Below are 20,557 nucleotides of genomic sequence, written 5' to 3' on the forward strand. Positions count from 1 at the left end.
GGGGTTGGAGCTAGGGGTTAGGAGCTAGGGATTAGGAGCTAGAGATTAGGAGCTAGGGATTAGGAGGGTTAGAGCTAGGGGTTAGGAGCTAGGGATTAGGAGGGGTTAGGAGCTAGGGTTAGAGCTAGGGGGGATTAGGAGGGGTTAGGAGTTAGTGGTCCTTCTGTGTCCTTCTGTGGCTCAGATTGGTAGAGCTAGGGATTAGCCAGGGTGGTGGGATCCGATTCGGGACCACACATACGTAGAATGTATGCAGCATGACTGTAAGGTTTGGATAAAAAGCGTGCTAAAGGTATTATTATTACTAGGGATTAGAGCTAGGGATTAGGAGGGGTTAGGAGCTAGGGATTGGGAGCTAGGGATTAGGAGGGGTTAGGAGCTAGGGATTAGGAGCTAGGGATTAGGAGGGGTTAGGAGCTAGGGGTTAGGAGCTGGGGTTAGGAGCTAGGGGATTAGAGGGGATTAGGAGCTAGGATTAGGAGGGATTAGGAGCTAGGGATTAGGAGCTAGGAGAGTTAGGCGCTAGGGATTAGGAGGGTTAGGCGCTAGGGATTAGGAGTGGGGGTTAGGAGCTATGGGTTAGGGGTGTGGAGGTGTTAAGGACTAGGGATTAGGAGGGGTTAGGAGCTAGGGGCAAGACTAGGGGTTAAGGAGCTAGGGGTTAGGAGGGGTTAGACTAGGGGTTAGGCGCTAGGGGTTGGAGGGTTAGGCACTAGGGACTAGGGGGGTTAGGAGCTATGGGTTAGGGAGGTGGAGGTGTTAAGGACTAGGGTTAGGAGCTAGGGGTGTGGGCTTAAGGACTAGGGATTAAGGAGCTAGGGTTAGGGTGTAGGGGTTAGGACTAGGGGTTAAGGAGCTATGGGTGTGGAGGTGTTAAGGACTAGGGATTAGGAGCTAGGGGTGTGGAGGTGTTAGGACTAGGGGTTAAGGAGCTAGGGGTGTGGAGGTGTTAAGGACTAGGGATTAGACCTAGGGGTTAGGAGCTAGGGTTAGGAGTGTGGAAGGCTTAAGGACTAGGGTTAAAGAGCTAGTGGAATAGGAGACTAGGGGTTAAGGGGCTAGGGGCTAAGGGTTGGGGTGTAGGTTTAAGGACTAGGATTAGGAGCTAGTGGTTGGGGGCTAGGGTTAGGAGCTAGGGGTGTGGAGGGTTAAAGACTAGGGAATAGGAGCCACGTTTAAGGGACTAGGGGTTAGGGAGCTATGGGTTAGAGCTAGGGGTTAAAGACTAGGGAATAGGAGCTACGTTTAAGGGACTAGGGATTAGGAGCTAGGGGTTAGGAGCTAGGGGTTAAAGACTAGGAATAGGAGCTACGTTTAAGGGACTAGGGAATAGGAGCTAGGGGTTAGGAGCTAGGTTTTTAGGGACTAGGGTTTGATGTGTCGGCAGAGCGAGGCGATCTGTGTGATGCAGCTGGTGACAGCGGGGGGACGGGTTGGGTGGTCTCTCCCTCGCCATGACGCCAGCGCAGCCAGAGCCTCCTTGGGGTTGCTAGGCGACAGGTCGTAGACAGTGTAGACAGCTGCCAGCTGGACCTCCCAGGGAACACCTGGAAATGACATCACAGAGACTCATTGGTTGGCCATCTGTCCAATTCAGACACACAGATCTGTCCAGTCTCATCTGTAAAAACAAAACAAAAAGTAATTCTGCTCAGATGAGACTGGACAGATGTCTGCCCGGTCCTGTCTGCCTGGTTCCATCTGAGCAGAATTACTTTTTGTTTTTAGCAGAAGAGTTAGGTTACAGGTACATACATCCCACCCAGAACCTGACCTGGAGGTTATCAGGAAACGAGGCGTACAGCGCCTTCAGAAGGTAATCAGAACCTGAGGTTATCAGGAAACGAGGTGTACAGCGCCTTCAGAAGGTATTCAGAAGGTATTCAGAAACTGACAGTTCAGAAGGTATTCAGGAGGTTAAGGAAACGAGGTGTACAGCGCCTTCAGAAGGTAATCAGAACCTGAGGTTATCAGGAAACAAGGTGTACAGCGCCTTCAGAAGGGTATTCAGAAACTGAAGTTATCAGGAAACGAGGTGTACAGCGCCTTCAGAAGGTATTCAGAACCTGAGGTTATCAGGAAACGAGGCGTACAGCGCCTTCAGAAGGTATTCAGAACCTGAGGTTATCAGAAACGAACAGCGCCTTCAGAAGGTATTCAGAACCTGAGGTTGCAAGCCTTCAGAAGGTAATCAGAACCCTGGACTTTTTACACATTTTATGTTTACAGCCTTAACCTAAAATGGATTCAATTAAATACAAATATCAGCAATCTACACAATACCCTATAACGACAAAGCGAAAATAGGTTTAGACAATTAAAAATTAAATAGCTTACTAAAAGTTTGGACACCTACTCATTCCAGAGTTTCTTTATTTTTAAAATGTTATATATTGTAGAATAATAGTAAAGACATTAAAACACATGGAATAATGTAGTAACCAAAAGAAAGTGATAAATAAAATACATTTTATATTTGAGTATCTTCAAAGTAGCCACTCTTTGCCTTGACAGCTTTGCACAATCTTGGCAATCTCTCAACCAGCTTCACCTGGAATTATTTTCCAACAGTCTTGAATGAGTTCCCACATATGCTGAGCACTTGTTGGCTGCTTTCCATTCACTGGGCAGTCCAACTCATCCCAAACCATCTCAATTGGGTTGAGGTCAGGTGATTGTGAGCTCAGGTGCATCCGGTTTCCATTGATCATCCTTGAGATGTTCACACAACTTGATTGGAGTCCACCTGTTCAATTGATTGGACATGATTTGGACAGGCCCACCCCCTGTCTATATGAGGTCCCACAGTTGACAGTGCACGTCGGAGCAAAAACCAAGCCATGAGGTTAAATAAAATTGTCCGTAGAGCTCCGAGACAGGATTGTGTCAAGGCACAGATTGGGATAGTAACATCTCATCTGTGTTCTTGGAATCTGGAGAACAAACCAAAACATTTCAGAAGGTCCCCAAGAACACATTGGCCTCCATAATTCTTAAAATGGAAGAAGTTTTGAACCACCAAGACTCTTCCTAGAGCTGGCCCCCAGGCCAAACTGAGCAATCAGGGAGAAGGGCCTTGGTCGGGGAGGTGACCAAGAACCCGATGGTGACTGACAGAGCTCCAGACTTACTCTGTGGAGATAGTAGAACCTTCCAGAAGGACAACCATCTCTGCAGCATTCCACCAATCAGAATCAGGCCTTATGGTAGAGCGGCCAGACGGAAGCCACTCCTCAATAAAAGGCACATTACAGCCCGCTCTGAGTTTGCCAAAAAGGCACCTAAAGGACTCTGAGACCATGAGAAACAAGTTTCTCTGGTCTGATGAAACCAATATGAATCACTTTGGCTTGAATGCCAAGCGTCACATCTGGAGGAAACATGGCACCATCTGCAGCATCATGCTGTGGGAATGTCTTTCAGAGGCAGGTACTGGGAGACTAGTCAGGATCGAGGTTCACCATCCAACAGGACAACGACCCCTAAGCACACAGCCAAGACAATGCAGAAGTGGCTTCAGGACAAGTCTCTGAATGTCCTTGAGTGGCCAAGTAAGAGCCTGAACATCTCTGGAGAGACCTGAAAATAGCTGTGCATCCAACCTGAGAGAGCTTGAGAGGATCTGCAGAAGAATGGGAGAAACTCCCCAAATACAGGTGTGCCAAGCTTGTAGCGTCATACCCAAGAAGTCTCAAGGCTGTAATCGCTGCCAAAGGTTCTAAAACAAAGTACTGAGTAAAGGGTTTGAATACTGATGTAAATGTAATATTTCAGTTTTTATTTTTATAAATTAACAACGTGTCTTAACCTTTTTTTTGCATTATGGGGTGTTTTTTCATTATTGGGTATTGTGATGTCATTATGGGTATTGTGTTGTCATTATGGGGTTGTGATGTCATTATGGGGTGTTGTGATGTCATTATGGGGTGTTGTGATGTCATTATGGGGTGTTGTGATGTCATTATGGGGGTTGTGATGTCATTATGGGGTGTTGTGATGTCATTATGGGGCATTGTGATGTCATTATGGGGTGTTGTGATGTCATTATGGGGCATTGTGATGTCATTATGGGGCATGTGTGATGTCATTATGGGGTATCGTGATGTAGATGATGAGGGGTCAGTGTAATCCATTATGGAATAAGTCTGTAACAAAAGTGGGGAATCTGACTACATTCCGCATGTCCCACGTCACAGAAGCGGTGGACTCCAATCAAGTTGTAAACGTAATTTTTTTCTTCTAAATGTCATTTTGACAGAAATGCCTTCTGGAATATGTGAAGGTTCATGTGCCTTAATAACAAACTTGTATTCCATACATAGTCAGTTAAGAACAAATTCTTATTTTCAATGACGGCCTGGGAACAGTGGGACTGCCTTGTTCAGGGGCAGAGCGACAGATTTGTACCTTGTCAGCTGGGGTTTGAACTTGCAACCTTCCGGTTCCTAGTCCAACGCTATGGCCCCAACATTCGGATAGATGGTCATTTCAGAAGCTTTACGGGTGGACGGTTACTAGTCCGTGCTACCCTGCCCCCTCTACACTCTATAGGCTACCCTACCACCTCTACACTGTAACCACTATGGGGCCTCTACCTCGTGCTGTCATTATGGGACCCTGTGCACTCTAACCACTAGGCTGCCCTACCACCTCTGTCATTAACCATGGGCTACCCTGCCTCTCATAACCACTGGGCTACCGTGACCTCTGTCATTAATGGGGCTACCCGCCTCTGACTCTGTCATTACCACCTCTACACTCTAACCACTGCTACCCACCTCTACATGGGGGCTGCCCTGCCGCCTCTACATTAACCACTAGGCTACCCTACCACCTCTCACTCTAACCATAGGCTACCCTGCCCCCTGTACACTATAACCACTAGGCTACCCTACCACCTCATTGACTCTAACCACTAGGCTACCCTGGCCCCTACACTCTAACCACTAGGCTACCCTACCACCTCTACACTCTAACCACTGGGGCTACCCTGCCGCCCCTACATGTCTAACCACTAGGCTACCCTGATGCCCCTACACTCTAACCACTAGGCTACCCCTACCACCTCTACACTCTAACCACTAGGCTACCCTGCCGCCCTACACTATAACCACTAGGCTACCCTGCCCTACATTAACCACTAGGCTACCCTGCCGCTCTGACACTCTAACCACTGTGATGTCATTAACCATGGGGCATTGTGATCTACACTCTAACCACTAGGCTACCCTACCATTACACTCTAACCACTAGGCTACCCTACCACCTCTCATCTAACCACTAGGCTACCCTGCCACCTCTGACTCTAACCACTAGGCTACCGTGCCGCCTCTACCTCTAACCACTAGGCTATGTCATTATAACCACTAGGCTACCCTGTGATGTCACTTATAGGGGCCTCTACACTTGTAGGACCCTACCACCTCTACACTCTAACCACTAGGGGCATTGTAGGATGTCATTAACCACTAGGCTACCCTACCATGTCATCCTAACCACTAGGCTACCCTGCCGCCTCTACATGTAACCACTAGGCTACCCTGCCTCCTCTCCACTCTAACCACTAGGCTACCCTGCCCCCTCTGATCTAACCACTAGGGCATTACCATCTACACTCTAACCATGGGGCACCCTGCCGATGTCATCTAACCACTAGGGTATCAACCACTAGGCTGTACCACCTCTACATGGGGTATTGTGATGTCATTATAGGGGGTGTAACCACTGTGATGCCCCTACACTCTAACCACTAGGGCAACACTCTAACCACTGGACCCTGTCATCTAACCACTAGGGCCGCATTAGGTGATGCCTCATCTAACCACTAGGCTACCCTGCCGCCTGACCTCTAACCACTAGGCTACCCTGCCGCCTCTACACTCTTAGGACCCTGTCACTCTAACCACTAGGCTACCCTGCCACCTCTACACTCTAACCACCAGGACCCTGCCCCTACACTCTAACCACTAGGCTACCCTGGCCCCAATTAACCACTAGGACCCTGTACATCTAACCACTGGCTACCCTGGCACTCTAACCACTAGGTGATGTCACTCTAACCACTAGGCTACCCTGCCGCCTCTACACTCTAACCACTAGGCTACCCTGCCGCCTCTCATCTAACCACTAGGCTACCCTGCCGCCTCTACACTCTAACCACTAGGCTGACCTCTACACTCTAACCACTGGGGTACCCTGTGATGTAACCATTAGGGGCACTCTTGTTTCACCCTGCCCCCTATTATGTCACCACTAGGCTACCCTACCACCTCTACATCTAACCACTAGGCTGCCCTGCCGCCTGATGTAACCACTAGGCTACCCTGCCGCCTCTACACTCTAACCACTAGGCTACCCTGCCGCCTCTACACTCTAACCATAGGCTACCCTGGCACTCTTAGGCTACCCTACCACCTGTACACTCTAACCACTAGGGGCCCAACATCTAACCACTAGGCTACCCTGCCGTCATCTAACCACTAGGCTACCCTACCACCTGTCATTAACCACTAGGCTACCCTGCCGCCCAACACTCTAACCACTAGGCTACCCTGCCGCCCCTACACTCTAACCACTAGGATGTCACTCTAACCACTAGGCTACCCTGCCTGATCTACATTAACCATAGGCTACCCTGCCTCCTCTACACTTAACCACTAGGGGCCCCATTAACCACTAGGCTGCCCTGCCTCCCTACACTCTAACCACTGGGCTGTGATGCCGCCCTACACTCTAACCATGAGGGGCCTCTACACTCTAACCACTAACCCTACCACCTCTACACTCTAACCACTATATGCAACACTTAACCACTAGACTGACCTGCCTCACACTCTAACCAAGGCTACCCTGCAGCCTCACACTCTAACCACTAGGCTGCCCTACCACCTCTACACTCTAACCACTAGGCTCCCTGGCCCAACACTCTAACCACTAGACTACCCTGCCACCTCTACACTCTAACCACTAGGCTACCCTGCCGCTCTACACTCTAACCACTAGGCTACCCTGCCGACACTCTAACCACTAGGCTACCCTACCACCTCTACACTCTAACCAAGGCTGTACCACCTCTACACTCTAACCACTAGCTACCCTGCCGCCTCTACACTCTAACCACTAGGCTACCCTACCACCTCTACACTCTAACCACTAGGCTACCCTACCACCACTACACCTAACCACTAGGGCTACCCTGCCGCCCCAACACTCTAACCACTAGGCTACTCCTGCCGCCCTACACTCTAACCAAGGCTACCCTGCCCCCTACACTCTAACCACTTCTAACCTCACAAACCACTAGGCACCCCTTACACTCTAACCACTTACCCTGCCGACACTCTAACCACTAGGCTACCCTGCCGAATCTAACCACTAGGCTACCCAGCTGCCTCTAATAACCACTAGGCTACCCTGCCTCCCTACTCTAACCACTAGGCTACCCTGCCGCCCCTACACTCTAACCAAGGCTACCCTGCCTCCCTACACTCTAACCACTAGGCTACCCTGCCGCCCCTACACTCTAACCACTAGGCTGCCCTGCCTCCCTACACTCTAACCACTAGGCTACCCTGCCGCCTCTACACTCTAACCACTAGGCTACCCTACCACCTCTACACTCTAACCACTAGGCTACCCTACCACCTCTACACTCTAACCACTAGGCTACCCTGCCGCCTCTACACTCTAACCACTAGGCTACCCTACCACTCTACACTCTAACCACTAGGCTACCCTACCACCTCTACACTCTAACCACTAGGCTACCCTGCCGCCCCAACATCTAACCAAGGCACCCTGGACACTCTAAACCACTAGGCTACCCTACCACCTCTACACTCTAACCACTAGGCTACCCTACTACACTCTAACCACTAGGCTACCCTGCCGCCCCAACGCTCTAACCACTAGGCTACCCTGCCGCCCCAACACTCTAACCACTAGGCTACCCTGCCTCCTCTACACTCTAACCACTAGGCTACCCTGCCGCCCCTACACTCTAACCACTAGGCTACCCTGCCGCCCCTCTACAACATGGATCTGGACCATTTCAGAAGCTTTACCCTGCCTCCCTACACTCTAACCACTAGGCTACCCTACCACCTCTACACTCTAACCACTAGGCTACCCTGCCGCCCCAACATTACAACATGGATAGATGGACCATTTCAGAAGCTTTACAGTAGACGGTTACCTTCTGACTGTCCGTGTCTGGCGAATGTGTTGATGACCCTGGCGATGTTCTTCACAGACGAGCCGCATCTCTCCTTTATTCCGAGCTGCCCGAGGCGCCCTAACGAGGAGGTTCTCATGGTTACACTTCATTGGTCAGTTCAAATTATATATTGTTTTTTTAAAGTGTTGAATGAACAAAAATTCTACACAAACAAAAACAGCCCCCACCTATGAGTCTGAGGACCGCAGCCACAGTGATATCCTGGATGGGTGCTTGTCTTGGCCTGGGCTGGGTCACCCAGGAGTTCATCATCGGCCACAGCTCTGTACTTTAAAACACAACACCTCAGATTCACTGACTGATAAACACACTCCTACATACTGTATCTACTGTCTACAGTCTGTCATGTTGTCTCTGACTGATAAACACACTCCTACATACTGTATCTACTGTCTACAGTCTGTCATGTTGTCTCTGACTGATAAACACACTCCTACATACTGTATCTGCTGTCTACAGTCTGTCATGTTGTCTCTGACTGATAAACACACTCCTACATACTGTATCTACTGTCTACAGTCTGTCATGTTGTCTCTCTGACTGATAAACACACTCCTACATACTGTATCTGCTGTCTACAGTCTGTCATGTTGTCTCTGACTGATAAACACACTCCTACATACTGTATCTACTGTCTACAGTCTGTCATGTTGTCTGACTGATAAACACACTCCTACATACTGTATCTACTGTCTACAGTCTGTCATGTTGTCTGACTGATAAACACACTCCTACATACTGTATCTACTGTCTACAGTCTCAGATTCACTGACTGATAAACACACTCCTACATACTGTATCTACTGTCTACAGTCTGTCATGTTGTCTGACTGATAAACACACTCCTACATACTGTATCTACTGTCTACAGTCGGTCATGTTGTCTGACTGATAAACACACTCCTACATACTGTATCTACTGTCTACAGTCTGTCATGTTGTCTCTGACTGATAAACACACTCCTACATACTGTATCTACTGTCTACAGTCTGTCATGTTGTCTGACTGATAAACACACTCCTACATACTGTATCTACTGTCTACAGTCTGTCATGTTGTCTCTGACTGATAAACACACTCCTACATACTGTATCTACTGTCTTCAGTCTGTCATGTTGTCTCTGACTGATAAACACACTCCTACATACTGTATCTGCTGTCTACAGTCTGTCATGTTGTCTCTGACTGATAAACACACTCCTACATACTGTATCTACTGTCTACAGTCTGTCATGTTGTCTCTGACTGATAAACACACTCCTACATACTGTATCTGCTGTCTACAGTCTGTCATGTTGTCTCTGACTGATAAACACACTCCTACATACTGTATCTACTGTCTACAGTCTGTCATGTTGTCTGACTGATAAACACACTCCTACATACTGTATCTACTGTCTACAGTCTGTCATGTTGTCTGACTGATAAACACACTCCTACATACTGTATCTACTGTCTACAGTCTCAGATTCACTGACTGATAAACACACTCCTACATACTGTATCTGCTGTCTACAGTCTGTCATGTTGTCTGACTGATAAACACACTCCTACATACTGTATCTACTGTCTACAGTCTGTCATGTTGTCTCTGACTGATAAACACACTCCTACATACTGTATCTACTGTCTACAGTCTGTCATGTTGTCTCTGACTGATAAACACACTCCTACATACTGTATCTACTGTCTACAGTCTGTCATGTTGTCTCTGACTGATAAACACACTCCTACATACTGTATCTGCTGTCTACAGTCTGTCATGTTGTCTGACTGATAAACACACTCCTACATACTGTATCTACTGTCTACAGTCGGTCATGTTGTCTGACTGATAAACACACTCCTACATACTGTATCTACTGTCTACAGTCTGTCATGTTGTCTCTGACTGATAAACACACTCCTACATACTGTATCTACTGTCTACAGTCTCAGATTCACTGACTGATAAACACACTCCTACATACTGTATCTACTGTCTACAGTCTGTCATGTTGTCTGACTGATAAACACACTCCTACATACTGTATCTACTGTCTACAGTCTCAGATTCACTGACTGATAAACACACTCCTACATACTGTATCTACTGTCTACAGTCTGTCATGTTGTCTCTGACTGATAAACACACTCCTACATACTGTATCTACTGTCTACAGTCTGTCATGTTGTCTCTATCTGACTAATAAACACACTCCCCTACATACTGTATCTACTGTCTACAGTCTGTCATGTTGTCTATCTGACTGATAAACACACTCCTACATACTGTATCTACTGTCTACAGTCGGTCATGTCTCTGACTGATAAACACACTCCTACATACTGTATCTACTGTCTTTAGTCTGTCATGTTGTCTCTGACTGATAAACACACTCCTACATACTGTATCTACTGTCTACAGTCTGTCATGTTGTCTCTATCTGACTAATAAACACACTCCTACATACTGTATCTACTGTCTACAGTCTGTCATGTTGTCTCTGACTGATAAACACACTCCTACATACTGTATCTACTGTCTACAGTCGGTCATGTTGTCTCTATCTGACTGATAAACACACTCCTACATACTGTATCTACTGTCTACAGTCGGTCATGTTGTCTCTGACTGATAAACACACTCCTACATACTGTATCTACTGTCTACAGTCTGTCATGTTGTCTGACTGATAAACACACTCCTACATACTGTATCTACTGTCTACAGTCTGTCATGTTGTCTCTATCTGACTGATAAACACACTCCTACATACTGTATCTACTGTCTACAGTCTGTCATGTTGTCTCTGACTGATAAACACACTCCTACATACTGTATCTACTGTCTACAGTCTGTCATGTTGTCTCTGACTGATAAACACACTCCTACATACTGTATCTACTGTCTACAGTCTGTCATGTTGTCTCTGACTGACTGATAAACACACTCCTACATACTGTATCTACTGTCTACAGTCTGTCATGTTGTCTCTGACTGACTGATAAACACACTCCTACATACTGTATCTACTGTCTACAGTCTGTCATGTTGTCTCTATCTGACTGATAAACACACTCCTACATACTGTATCTACTGTCTACAGTCTCATGTTGTCTGACTGATAAACACACTCCTACATACTGCATCTACTGTCTACAGTCTGTCATGTCGTCTGACTGATAAACACACTCCTACATACTGTATCTACTGTCTACAGTCTGTCATGTTGTCTCTATCTGACTGATAAACACACTCCTACATACTGTATCTACTGTCTACAGCCTGTCATGTTGTCTGACTGATAAACACACTCCCACATACTGTATCTACTGTCTACAGTCTGTCATGTTGTCTCTATCTGACTGATAAACACACTCCTACATACTGTATCTACTGTCTACAGTCTCATGTTGTCTGACTGATAAACACACTCCTACATACTGTATCTACTGTCTACAGTCTCATGTTGTCTGACTGATAAACACACTCCTACATACTGTATCTACTGTCTACAGTCTCATGTTGTCTAACTGATAAACACACTCCTACATACTGTATCTACTGTCTACAGTCTGTCATGTTGTCTGACTGATAAACACACTCCTACATACTGTATCTACTGTCTACAGTCTGTCATGCTGTCTCTATCTGACTGATAAACACACTCCTACATACTGTATCTACTGTCTACAGTCTCATGTTGTCTAACTGATAAACACACTCCTACATACTGTATCTACTGTCTACAGTCTGTCATGTTGTCTGACTGATAAACACACTCCTACATACTGTATCTACTGTCTACAGTCTCATGTTGTCTGACTGATAAACACACTCCTACATACTGTATCTACTGTCTACAGTCTCATGTTGTCTCTGACTGATAAACACACTCCTACATACTGTATCTACTGTCTACAGTCTCATGTTGTCTCTATCTGACTGATAAACACACTCCTACATACTGTATCTACTGTCTACAGTCTGTCATGCTGTCTCTATCTGACTGATAAACACACTCCTACATACTGTATCTACTGTCTACAGTCTGTCATGTTGTCTCTGACTGATAAACACACTCCTACATACTGTATCTACTGTCTACAGTCTGTCATGTTGTCTCTGACTGATAAACACACTCCTACATACTGTATCTACTGTCTACAGTCTGTCATGTTGTCTCTATCTGACTGATAAACACACTCCTACATACTGTATCTACTGTCTACAGTCTGTCATGTTGTCTGACTGATAAACACACTCCTACATACTGTATCTACTGTCTACAGTCTCATGTTGTCTGACTGATAAACACACTCCTACATACTGTATCTACTGTCTACAGTCTGTCATGTTGTCTCTATCTGACTGATAAACACACTCCTACATACTGTATCTACTGTCTACAGTCTGTCATGTTGTCTCTGACTGATAAACACACTCCTACATACTGTATCTACTGTCTTCAGTCTGTCATGTTGTCTCTGACTGATAAACACACTCCTACATACTGTATCTGCTGTCTACAATCTGTCATGTTGTCTCTGACTGATAAACACACTCCTACATACTGTATCTACTGTCTACAGTCTCATGTTGTCTCTGACTGATAAACACACTCCCTACATACTGTATCTACTGTCTACAGTCTGTCATGTTGTCTCTATCTGACTGATAAACACACTCCTACATACTGTATCTACTGTCTACAGTCTGTCATGTTGTCTCTGACTGATAAACACACTCCTACATACTGTATCTACTGTCTACAGTCTGTCATGTTGTCTCTATCTGACTGATAAACACACTCCCTACATACTGTATCTACTGTCTACAGTCTGTCATGTTGTCTCTATCTGACTGATAAACACACTCCCTACATACTGTATCTACTGTCTACAGTCTGTCATGTTGTCTCTGACTGATAAACACACTCCTACATACTGTATCTACTGTCTACAGTCTGTCATGTTGTCTCTATCTGACTGATAAACACACTCCTACATACTGTATCTACTGTCTACAGTCTGTCATGTTGTCTCTATCTGACTGATAAACACACTCCTACATACTGTATCTACTGTCTACAGTCTGTCATGTTGTCTCTGACTGATAAACACACTCCTACATACTGTATCTACTGTCTACAGTCTGTCATGTTGTCTCTATCTGACTGATAAACACACTCCTACATACTGTATCTACTGTCTACAGTCTGTCATGTTGTCTCTGACTGATAAACACACTCCTACATACTGTATCTACTGTCTACAGTCTGTCATGTTGTCTCTATCTGACTGATAAACACACTCCTACATACTGTATCTACTGTCTACAGTCTGTCATGTTGTCTCTGACTGATAAACACACTCCTACATACTGTATCTACTGTCTACAGTCTGTCATGTTGTCTCTAACTGATAAACACACTCCTACATACTGTATCTACTGTCTACAGTCTGTCATGTTGTCTCTGACTGATAAACACACTCCTACATACTGTATCTACTGTCTACAGTCTGTCATGTTGTCTCTGACTGATAAACACACTCCTACATACTGTATCTACTGTCTACAGTCTGTCATGTTGTCTCTATCTGACTGATAAACACACTCCTACATGCTGTATCTACTGTCTACAGTCTGTCATGTTGTCTCTGACTGATAAACACACTCCTACATACTGTATCTACTGTCTACAGTCTGTCATGTTGTCTCTGACTGATAAACACACTCCTACATACTGTATCTACTGTCTACAGTCGGTCATGTTGTCTCTGACTGATAAACACACTCCTACATACTGTATCTACTGTCTACAGTCTGTCATGTTGTCTCTGACTGATAAACACACTCCTACATACTGTATCTACTGTCTACAGTCTGTCATGTTGTCTCTATCTGACTGATAAACACACTCCTACATACTGTATCTGCTGTCTACAGTCTGTCATGTTGTCTCTATCTGACTGATAAACACACTCCTACATACTGTATCTACTGTCTACAGTCGGTGTTGTCTCTATCTCCACTGACTGATATGGTGATGAATACAGGTTTTGGCTGAAAGTTTTCAGAATGAGCTAGCTAGAATAGTTAGCTACATACATTATCTAACTGGCTGAGTTAGCTACATACATTATCTAACTGGCCGAGTTAGCTACATACATTATCTAACTGGCCGAGTTAGCTACATACATTATCTAACTGGCCGAGTTAGCTACATACATTACCTAACTGGCCGAGTTAGCTACATACATTACCTAACTGGCCGAGTTAGCTACATACATTACCTAACTGGCCGAGTTAGCTACATACATTACCTAACTGGCCGAGTTAGCTACATACATTATCTAACTGGCCGAGTTAGCTACATACATTACCTAACTGGCCGAGTTAGCTACATACATTATCTAACTGGCCGAGTTAGCTACATACATTATCTAACTGGCTGAGTTAGCTACATACATTACCTAACTGGCTGAGTTAGCTACATACATTATCTAACCATCTTCAACACTGCACAAAATCATTTCCCCCCCCCCACGCTGTCTAGCTAGATTAATATTTATCTGGACGGTCATAATGACATTAAAAGAGTTTACTAAATGTATGCATCTGGTTTTGTCTGCATTGTTTTGTTAGCTGGTGAATTTCAGTCCAGCTGTAGCAGTCAACAACAACCAATAGCAGGTCTGCTTTCTACCTCAGTAGGTTGTCATGGGTCCACTTCCAGTGTGTGTGAGAGCAGAGCAGCTCCAGGGCGAAGACGTGTTGCCAGGCAACGGGGTTCAGGTCCCGTCCCTGTCGCGGGTGTTTCTGGAAGGTCATCTCAGCTGCAGCTCTGACGGACGTCAACGTGCGGGACACCAACTGATCCACGTCACTCGGAGGACTCTGGGGACACAGACATGGCATGAAGTCCAAACAGATGTTATGCCAAGCTTCACAATACGCAAACAGGAAATTGCCTTCTCAGCGACGGGAATACTGACAACTCTTCCCTCTGTTGATTGATCAAAAGGCGGAGACCAATAGACAACAGTCGATCCATAAAACCTGTTCATGACCACAGACCAAGATTACAGAGATGCCATACCGTCTCCCATCCCAGGTAAGCAGTTAGGCAGTGGAGCACCTCTCCGTGAGCTTTGACCTTGGTGACCGTGTGGATGGCCTGGCACACTACAGTCCTGCAGGAGAACACATTGGGCCATGTGGTCACCATGAACAGAACCAGCTTGGTTGACTCAGGGAAATCTGGGGGGGAAAAAACAACAGAAACAATGTCAACTCAAGCTGAAGTCACGTGACGCCAGTCAACTCAAGCCGTGAAGTCACGTGACGCCAGTCAACTCAAGCTGCAGTCACGTGACGCCAGTCAACTCAAGCCGTGCAGTCACGTGACGCCAGTCAACTCAAGCTGCAGTCACGTGACGCCAGTCAACTCAAGCCGTGAAGTCACGTGACGCCAGTCAACTCAAGCCGTGAAGTCACGTGACGCCAGTCAACTCAAGCCGTGAAGTCACGTGACGCCAGTCAACTCAAGCCGTGAAGTCACGTGACGCCAGTCAACTCAAGCTGCAGTCACGTGACGTCAGTCAACTCAAGCTGCAGTCACGTGACGCCAGTCAACTCAAGCCGTGACGCCACGTGGACGCCAGTCAACTCAAGCCGTGAAGTCACGTGACGCCAGTCAACTCAAGCCGTGAAGTCACGTGACGCCAGTCAACTCAAGCCGTGCAGTCACGTGACGCCAGTCAACTCAAGCTGTGAAGTCACGTGACGCCAGTCAAGTCAAGCCGTGAAGTCACGTGACGCCAGTCAAGTCAAGCCGTGAAGTCACGTGACGCCAGTCAACGCAAGCCGTGAAGTCACGTGACGCCAGTCAACGCAAGCCGTGAAGTCACGTGACGCCAGTCAACGCAAGCCGTGAAGTCACGTGACGCCAGTCAACGCAAGCCGTGAAGTCACGTGACGCCAGTCAACTCAAGCCGTGAAGTCACGTGACGCCAGTCAACTCAAGCCGTGAAGTCACGTGACGCCAGTCAACTCTGCCGTGAAGTCACGTGACGTCAGTCAACTCAAGCCGTGAAGTCACGTGACGCCAGTCAACTCAAGCTGCAGTCACGTGACGCCAGTCAACTCAAGCCGTGAAGTCACGTGACGTCAGTCAACTCAAGCCGTGAAGTCACGTGACGCCAGTCAACTCAAGCCGTGAAGTCACGTGACGCCAGTCAACCAAGCCGTGAAGTCACGTGACGCCAGTCAACTCAAGCCGTGAAGTCACGTGACGCCAGTCAACTCAAGCCGCGGAAGTCACGTGACGCCAGTCAACTCAAGCCGTGAAGTCACGTGGACGCCAGTCAACTCAAGCTGCAGTCACGTGGCGCCAGTCAACTCAAGCCGTGCAGTCACGTGACGCCAGTCAACTCAAGCTGCAGTCACGTGACGTCAGTCAACTCAAGCTGAAGTCACGTGACGCCAGTCAACTCAAGCCGTGAAGTCACGTGACGCCAGTCAACTCAAGCCGTGAAGTCACGTGACGCCAGTCAACTCAAGCCGTGAAGTTACGTGACGCCAGTCGCAAGCCGTGACGTCACGTGACGCCAGTCAACTCAAGCTGAAGTCACGTGACGCCAGTCAACTCAAGCTGTGAAGTCACGTGACGTCAGTCAACTCAAGCTGTGAAGTCACGTGACGTCAGTCAACTCAAGCTATTCAATGAAGCCATGTTACCTTTCTAAGGATACTGTAGACCAGGATGTGCTACCTTCTCTAAGGACGCTGTAGGCCAGGATGTGTTACCTTCTCTAAGGACGCCATAGGCCAGGATGTGTTACCTTCTCTAAGGATGCTGTAGGCCAGGATATGTGCTCTGTCCCAGTCCCTCCTCTGTCGGCACAGAGCAGTGTAGACTCTAACCAGAGCCTGGAGGTGAGACCCAGGCAGCTCAGTCCTCTCAGTCTTCAGCTTAGTCAGCATCACCGACATCAGATCATCTGCCAGAGGCTGACAAGTCACAGGACAGCCATGTACCAACGATTCACAGGACAGCCATGTACCAATGATTCACAGTACCAATGATTCACAGGACAACCATGTACCAACGATTCACAGGACAGCCATGTACCAATGATTCACAGTACCAACGATTCACAGGACAGCCATGTACCAATGATTCACAGGACAACCATGTACCAACGATTCACAGGACAGCCATGTACCAACGATTCACAGGACAGCCATGTACCAATGATTCACAGGACAGCCATGTACCAATGATTCACAGGACAGCCATGTACCAATGATTCACAGGACAGCCATGTACCAATGATTCACAGGACAGCCATGTACCAATGATTCACAGGACAACCATGTACCAATGATTCACAGGACAACCATGTAAGAGGTGTTACCGTCTACAAATTAAAGGGATACTTTAGGATCTCTGCTAGCAGATACCATAGACTCCTAGTCATTATGCTAACGCTAGTTAGCAACTACGTTCAAACTGCACGGAGACATAAAAATGGTATCCACGAGTTCATCTGACTCTGGGGAAGTCGATAAAGGGTCTCATTGACAAAATCCAGAATAGAGAGGTCGACCGATTAAAATCGGAATGGCCGATTAATTAGGCCGATTAATTATCATTTATACCTTTATTTAACCAGGCAAGTCAGTTAAGAACACATTCTTATTTTCAATGACGGCCTGGGAACGGTGGGTTAACTGCCTCGTTCAGGGGCAGAACGACAGATTTTCACCTTGTCATCTCAGGGGATCCAATCTTGCAACCTTACAGTTAACTAGTCCAACGCTCTAACCACCTGCCTCTCATTGCACTCCACAGGAGCCTGCCTGTTACGCGAATGCAGTAAGCCAAGGTAAGTTGCAAGCTAGCATTAAACTTATTTTATAAAAAACAATCAACCATAATCACTAGTTAACTTCTTGCCGGATCCGGTAGCGTAATCATAGCCTCAAGCTCAATACCATAACGGAACGTTAACTATTCATGAAAATCGCAAATGAAATGACTATGCTAGCTCTCAAGCAGCCTTTTGTTAACAACACTGTCATCTCAGATTTTCAAAAATATGCTTCTCAAGCATAGCAAACTAGCATTTGTGTAACAGTACTGATAGCTAGCGTAGCATTTAGCGTTAGCATCAGCAGGAAACATTTTCACAAAAACCAGCAAAAACATTCAAATAAATAATTTACCTTTGAAGAACTTTGGATGTTTTCAATGTGGAGATTCTCACTTAGATAGCAAATGTTCAGTTTTTCCTGAAAGATTTTTTGTGCAGGAGAAATCGGTCCGTTTGGTGCGTCACGTTTTGGCTACTAAAAAAAAACAACGAAAATTCAGTTATCCAAACGCCAAACTTTTTTCCAAATTAACTCCATAATATCGACTGCAACATGGCAAACGTTGTTTAGAACCAATCCTCAAGGTGTTTTTCACATATCTCTTCAATGATGCACACTTCCAGGAACGATACTTCTCTGTCTGTCGCATGGTAAAATCATTGCCACTGAGAGTTACGCACCAACGTAGACAAAGGACACCGGACGGGCCCCTGGAAAATGTAGTCTCTTATGGCCAATCTTCCAATGATATGCCTACAAATACGTCACAATACAATGCTGCAGACATCTTGGAGGAACGGCAGAGGGCATACGCTCATTCACAGCCATATAAGTAGCGAACGGGAAACAGAGCCTCAAAAATCCTGCTCATTTCCGGTTTGAAGTTGCATCTTGGTTTCGCCTGTAAGATCAGTTCTGGGGCACCCACAGATAATATCTTTGCAGTTTTGAAAACGTCAGAGTGTTTTCTTTCCAAAGCTGGCAATTATATGCATAGTCGAGCATCTTTTGTGACAAAATATTGCGCTTAAAACGGGCACGGTTTTTTTTATCCAATAATGAAATAGCGCCCCCTAGCTTCAACTGGTTAACTACACATGGTTGATGATATTACTAGATATTATCTAGCGTGTCCTGCGTTGCATATAATCTGACTGAGCATACAATCATACAAGCATCTAAGTATCTGACTGAGCGGTGGTAGGCAGAAGCAGGCGCGTAAACATTCATTCAGACAGCACTTTTGTCCGTTTTGCCAGCAGCTCTTCGTTGTGCGTCAAGCATTGCGCTGTTTATGACTTCAAGCCAATCAACTCCCGAGGTGAGGCTGGTGTAACCGAAGTGAAATGGCTAGCTAGTTAGCGCACGCTAATAGCGTTTCAAACATCACTCGCTCTGAGCCTTCTAGTAGCTGCTCTGCATGGGTAACGCTGCTTCTATGGTGGCTGTTGTTGTTGTGTTGCTGGTTCGAGCCCAGAGAGGAGCGAGGAGAGGGACGGAAGCTATACTGTTACACTGGCAATATCAAAGTGCCTATAAGAACGTCCAATAGTCAAATGTTAATGAAATACAAATAGTATAGAGAGAAATAGTCCTATAATTACTCTAATAACTACAACCTAAAACTTCTTACCTGGGAATATTGAAGACTCATGTTAAAGGAACCACCAGCTTTCATATGTTCTCATGTTCTGAGCAAGGAACTGAAACGTTAGCTTTTTTACATGGCACATATTGCACTTTTACTTTCTTCTCCAACACTTTGTTTTTGCATTATTTAAACCAAATTGAACACGTTTCATTATTTACTTGAGGCTAAATTGATTTTATTGATGTATTATATTAAGTTAACTTCTTCGATATAGGGGCGCTCTTTTAATTTTGGATGAAAAACATTCCCCGTTTTTTAAGCAAGATATTTTGCCACGAAAAGATGCTCGACTATGCATATAATTGACAGCTTTGGAAAGAAAACACTGACGTTTCCAAAACTGCAAAGATATTGTCTGTGAGTGCCACAGAACTGATGTTACAGAAAAAACCCAGATAAAAATACAATCAGGAAGTGCCACATTTTTTGAAACCGCCTCATGGCAATGACTCTTTATATGGCTGTGGAGTCAGCTTACCTTTCCCCAAGGTGTCTGCAGCATTGTGGCGTATTTGTAGGCATATCATTGGAAGATTGACCCTAAGAGACTACATTTACCAGGTGGTCGCTTGGTGTCCTCCGTCGCAATTATTGTGTAATCTCCAGCTACAGTATTTTTCTGTTTTCTTCGGATGAGAAGCCAGCTGCCACCACTGATAGATTATCGAATAGATATGTGAAAAACACCTTGAGGATTGATTCTAAACAACGTTTGCCATGTTTCTGTCGATATTATGGAGCTAATTTGGAAAAAAGCTTGCCGTTTTAAGTGACTGCATTTTTCGTTTTTCTTAGCCAAACGTG

The 20,557-nt window shown here is 46.0% G+C and overlaps 1 protein-coding gene across 1 annotated transcript; it reads right to left on the minus strand.

Annotated features, from left to right (window-relative positions):
* Positions 1-1,365: 1,365 nt before the first annotated feature.
* On the minus strand, positions 1,366-18,045 carry LOC127921580 (little elongation complex subunit 1-like). The gene is made up of 6 exons (XM_052505174.1): positions 17,067-18,045; positions 15,323-15,483; positions 14,930-15,120; positions 8,404-8,504; positions 8,195-8,293; positions 1,366-1,547 (listed from the first exon to the last, which is right to left on the minus strand). Exons 1-6 carry the CDS (start codon positions 17,215-17,217, stop codon positions 1,366-1,368), a joined length of 885 nt encoding a protein of 294 aa, XP_052361134.1. The 5' UTR covers positions 17,218-18,045.
* Positions 18,046-20,557: the final 2,512 nt, after the last annotated feature.

Source organism: Oncorhynchus keta, unplaced genomic scaffold, assembly GCF_023373465.1.
Source record: "Oncorhynchus keta strain PuntledgeMale-10-30-2019 unplaced genomic scaffold, Oket_V2 Un_contig_22621_pilon_pilon, whole genome shotgun sequence".
Lineage (NCBI taxonomy): Eukaryota > Metazoa > Chordata > Actinopteri > Salmoniformes > Salmonidae > Oncorhynchus > Oncorhynchus keta.

Excerpts from the sequence above, each read along its gene's own strand:
- LOC127921580 (XM_052505174.1), bottom strand. The coding sequence starts at position 17,217 with ATGTCGGTGATGCTGACTAAGCTGAAGACTGAGAGGACTGAGCTGCCT. Across the intron at positions 8,505-14,929 it reads ACCCATGACAACCTACTGAG|TACAGAGCTGTGGCCGATGA; the intron begins GTAGAAAGCAGA and ends TGTGTTTTAAAG. Across the intron at positions 8,294-8,403 it reads TGCGGTCCTCAGACTCATAG|GGCGCCTCGGGCAGCTCGGA; the intron begins GTGGGGGCTGTT and ends CCTCCTCGTTAG.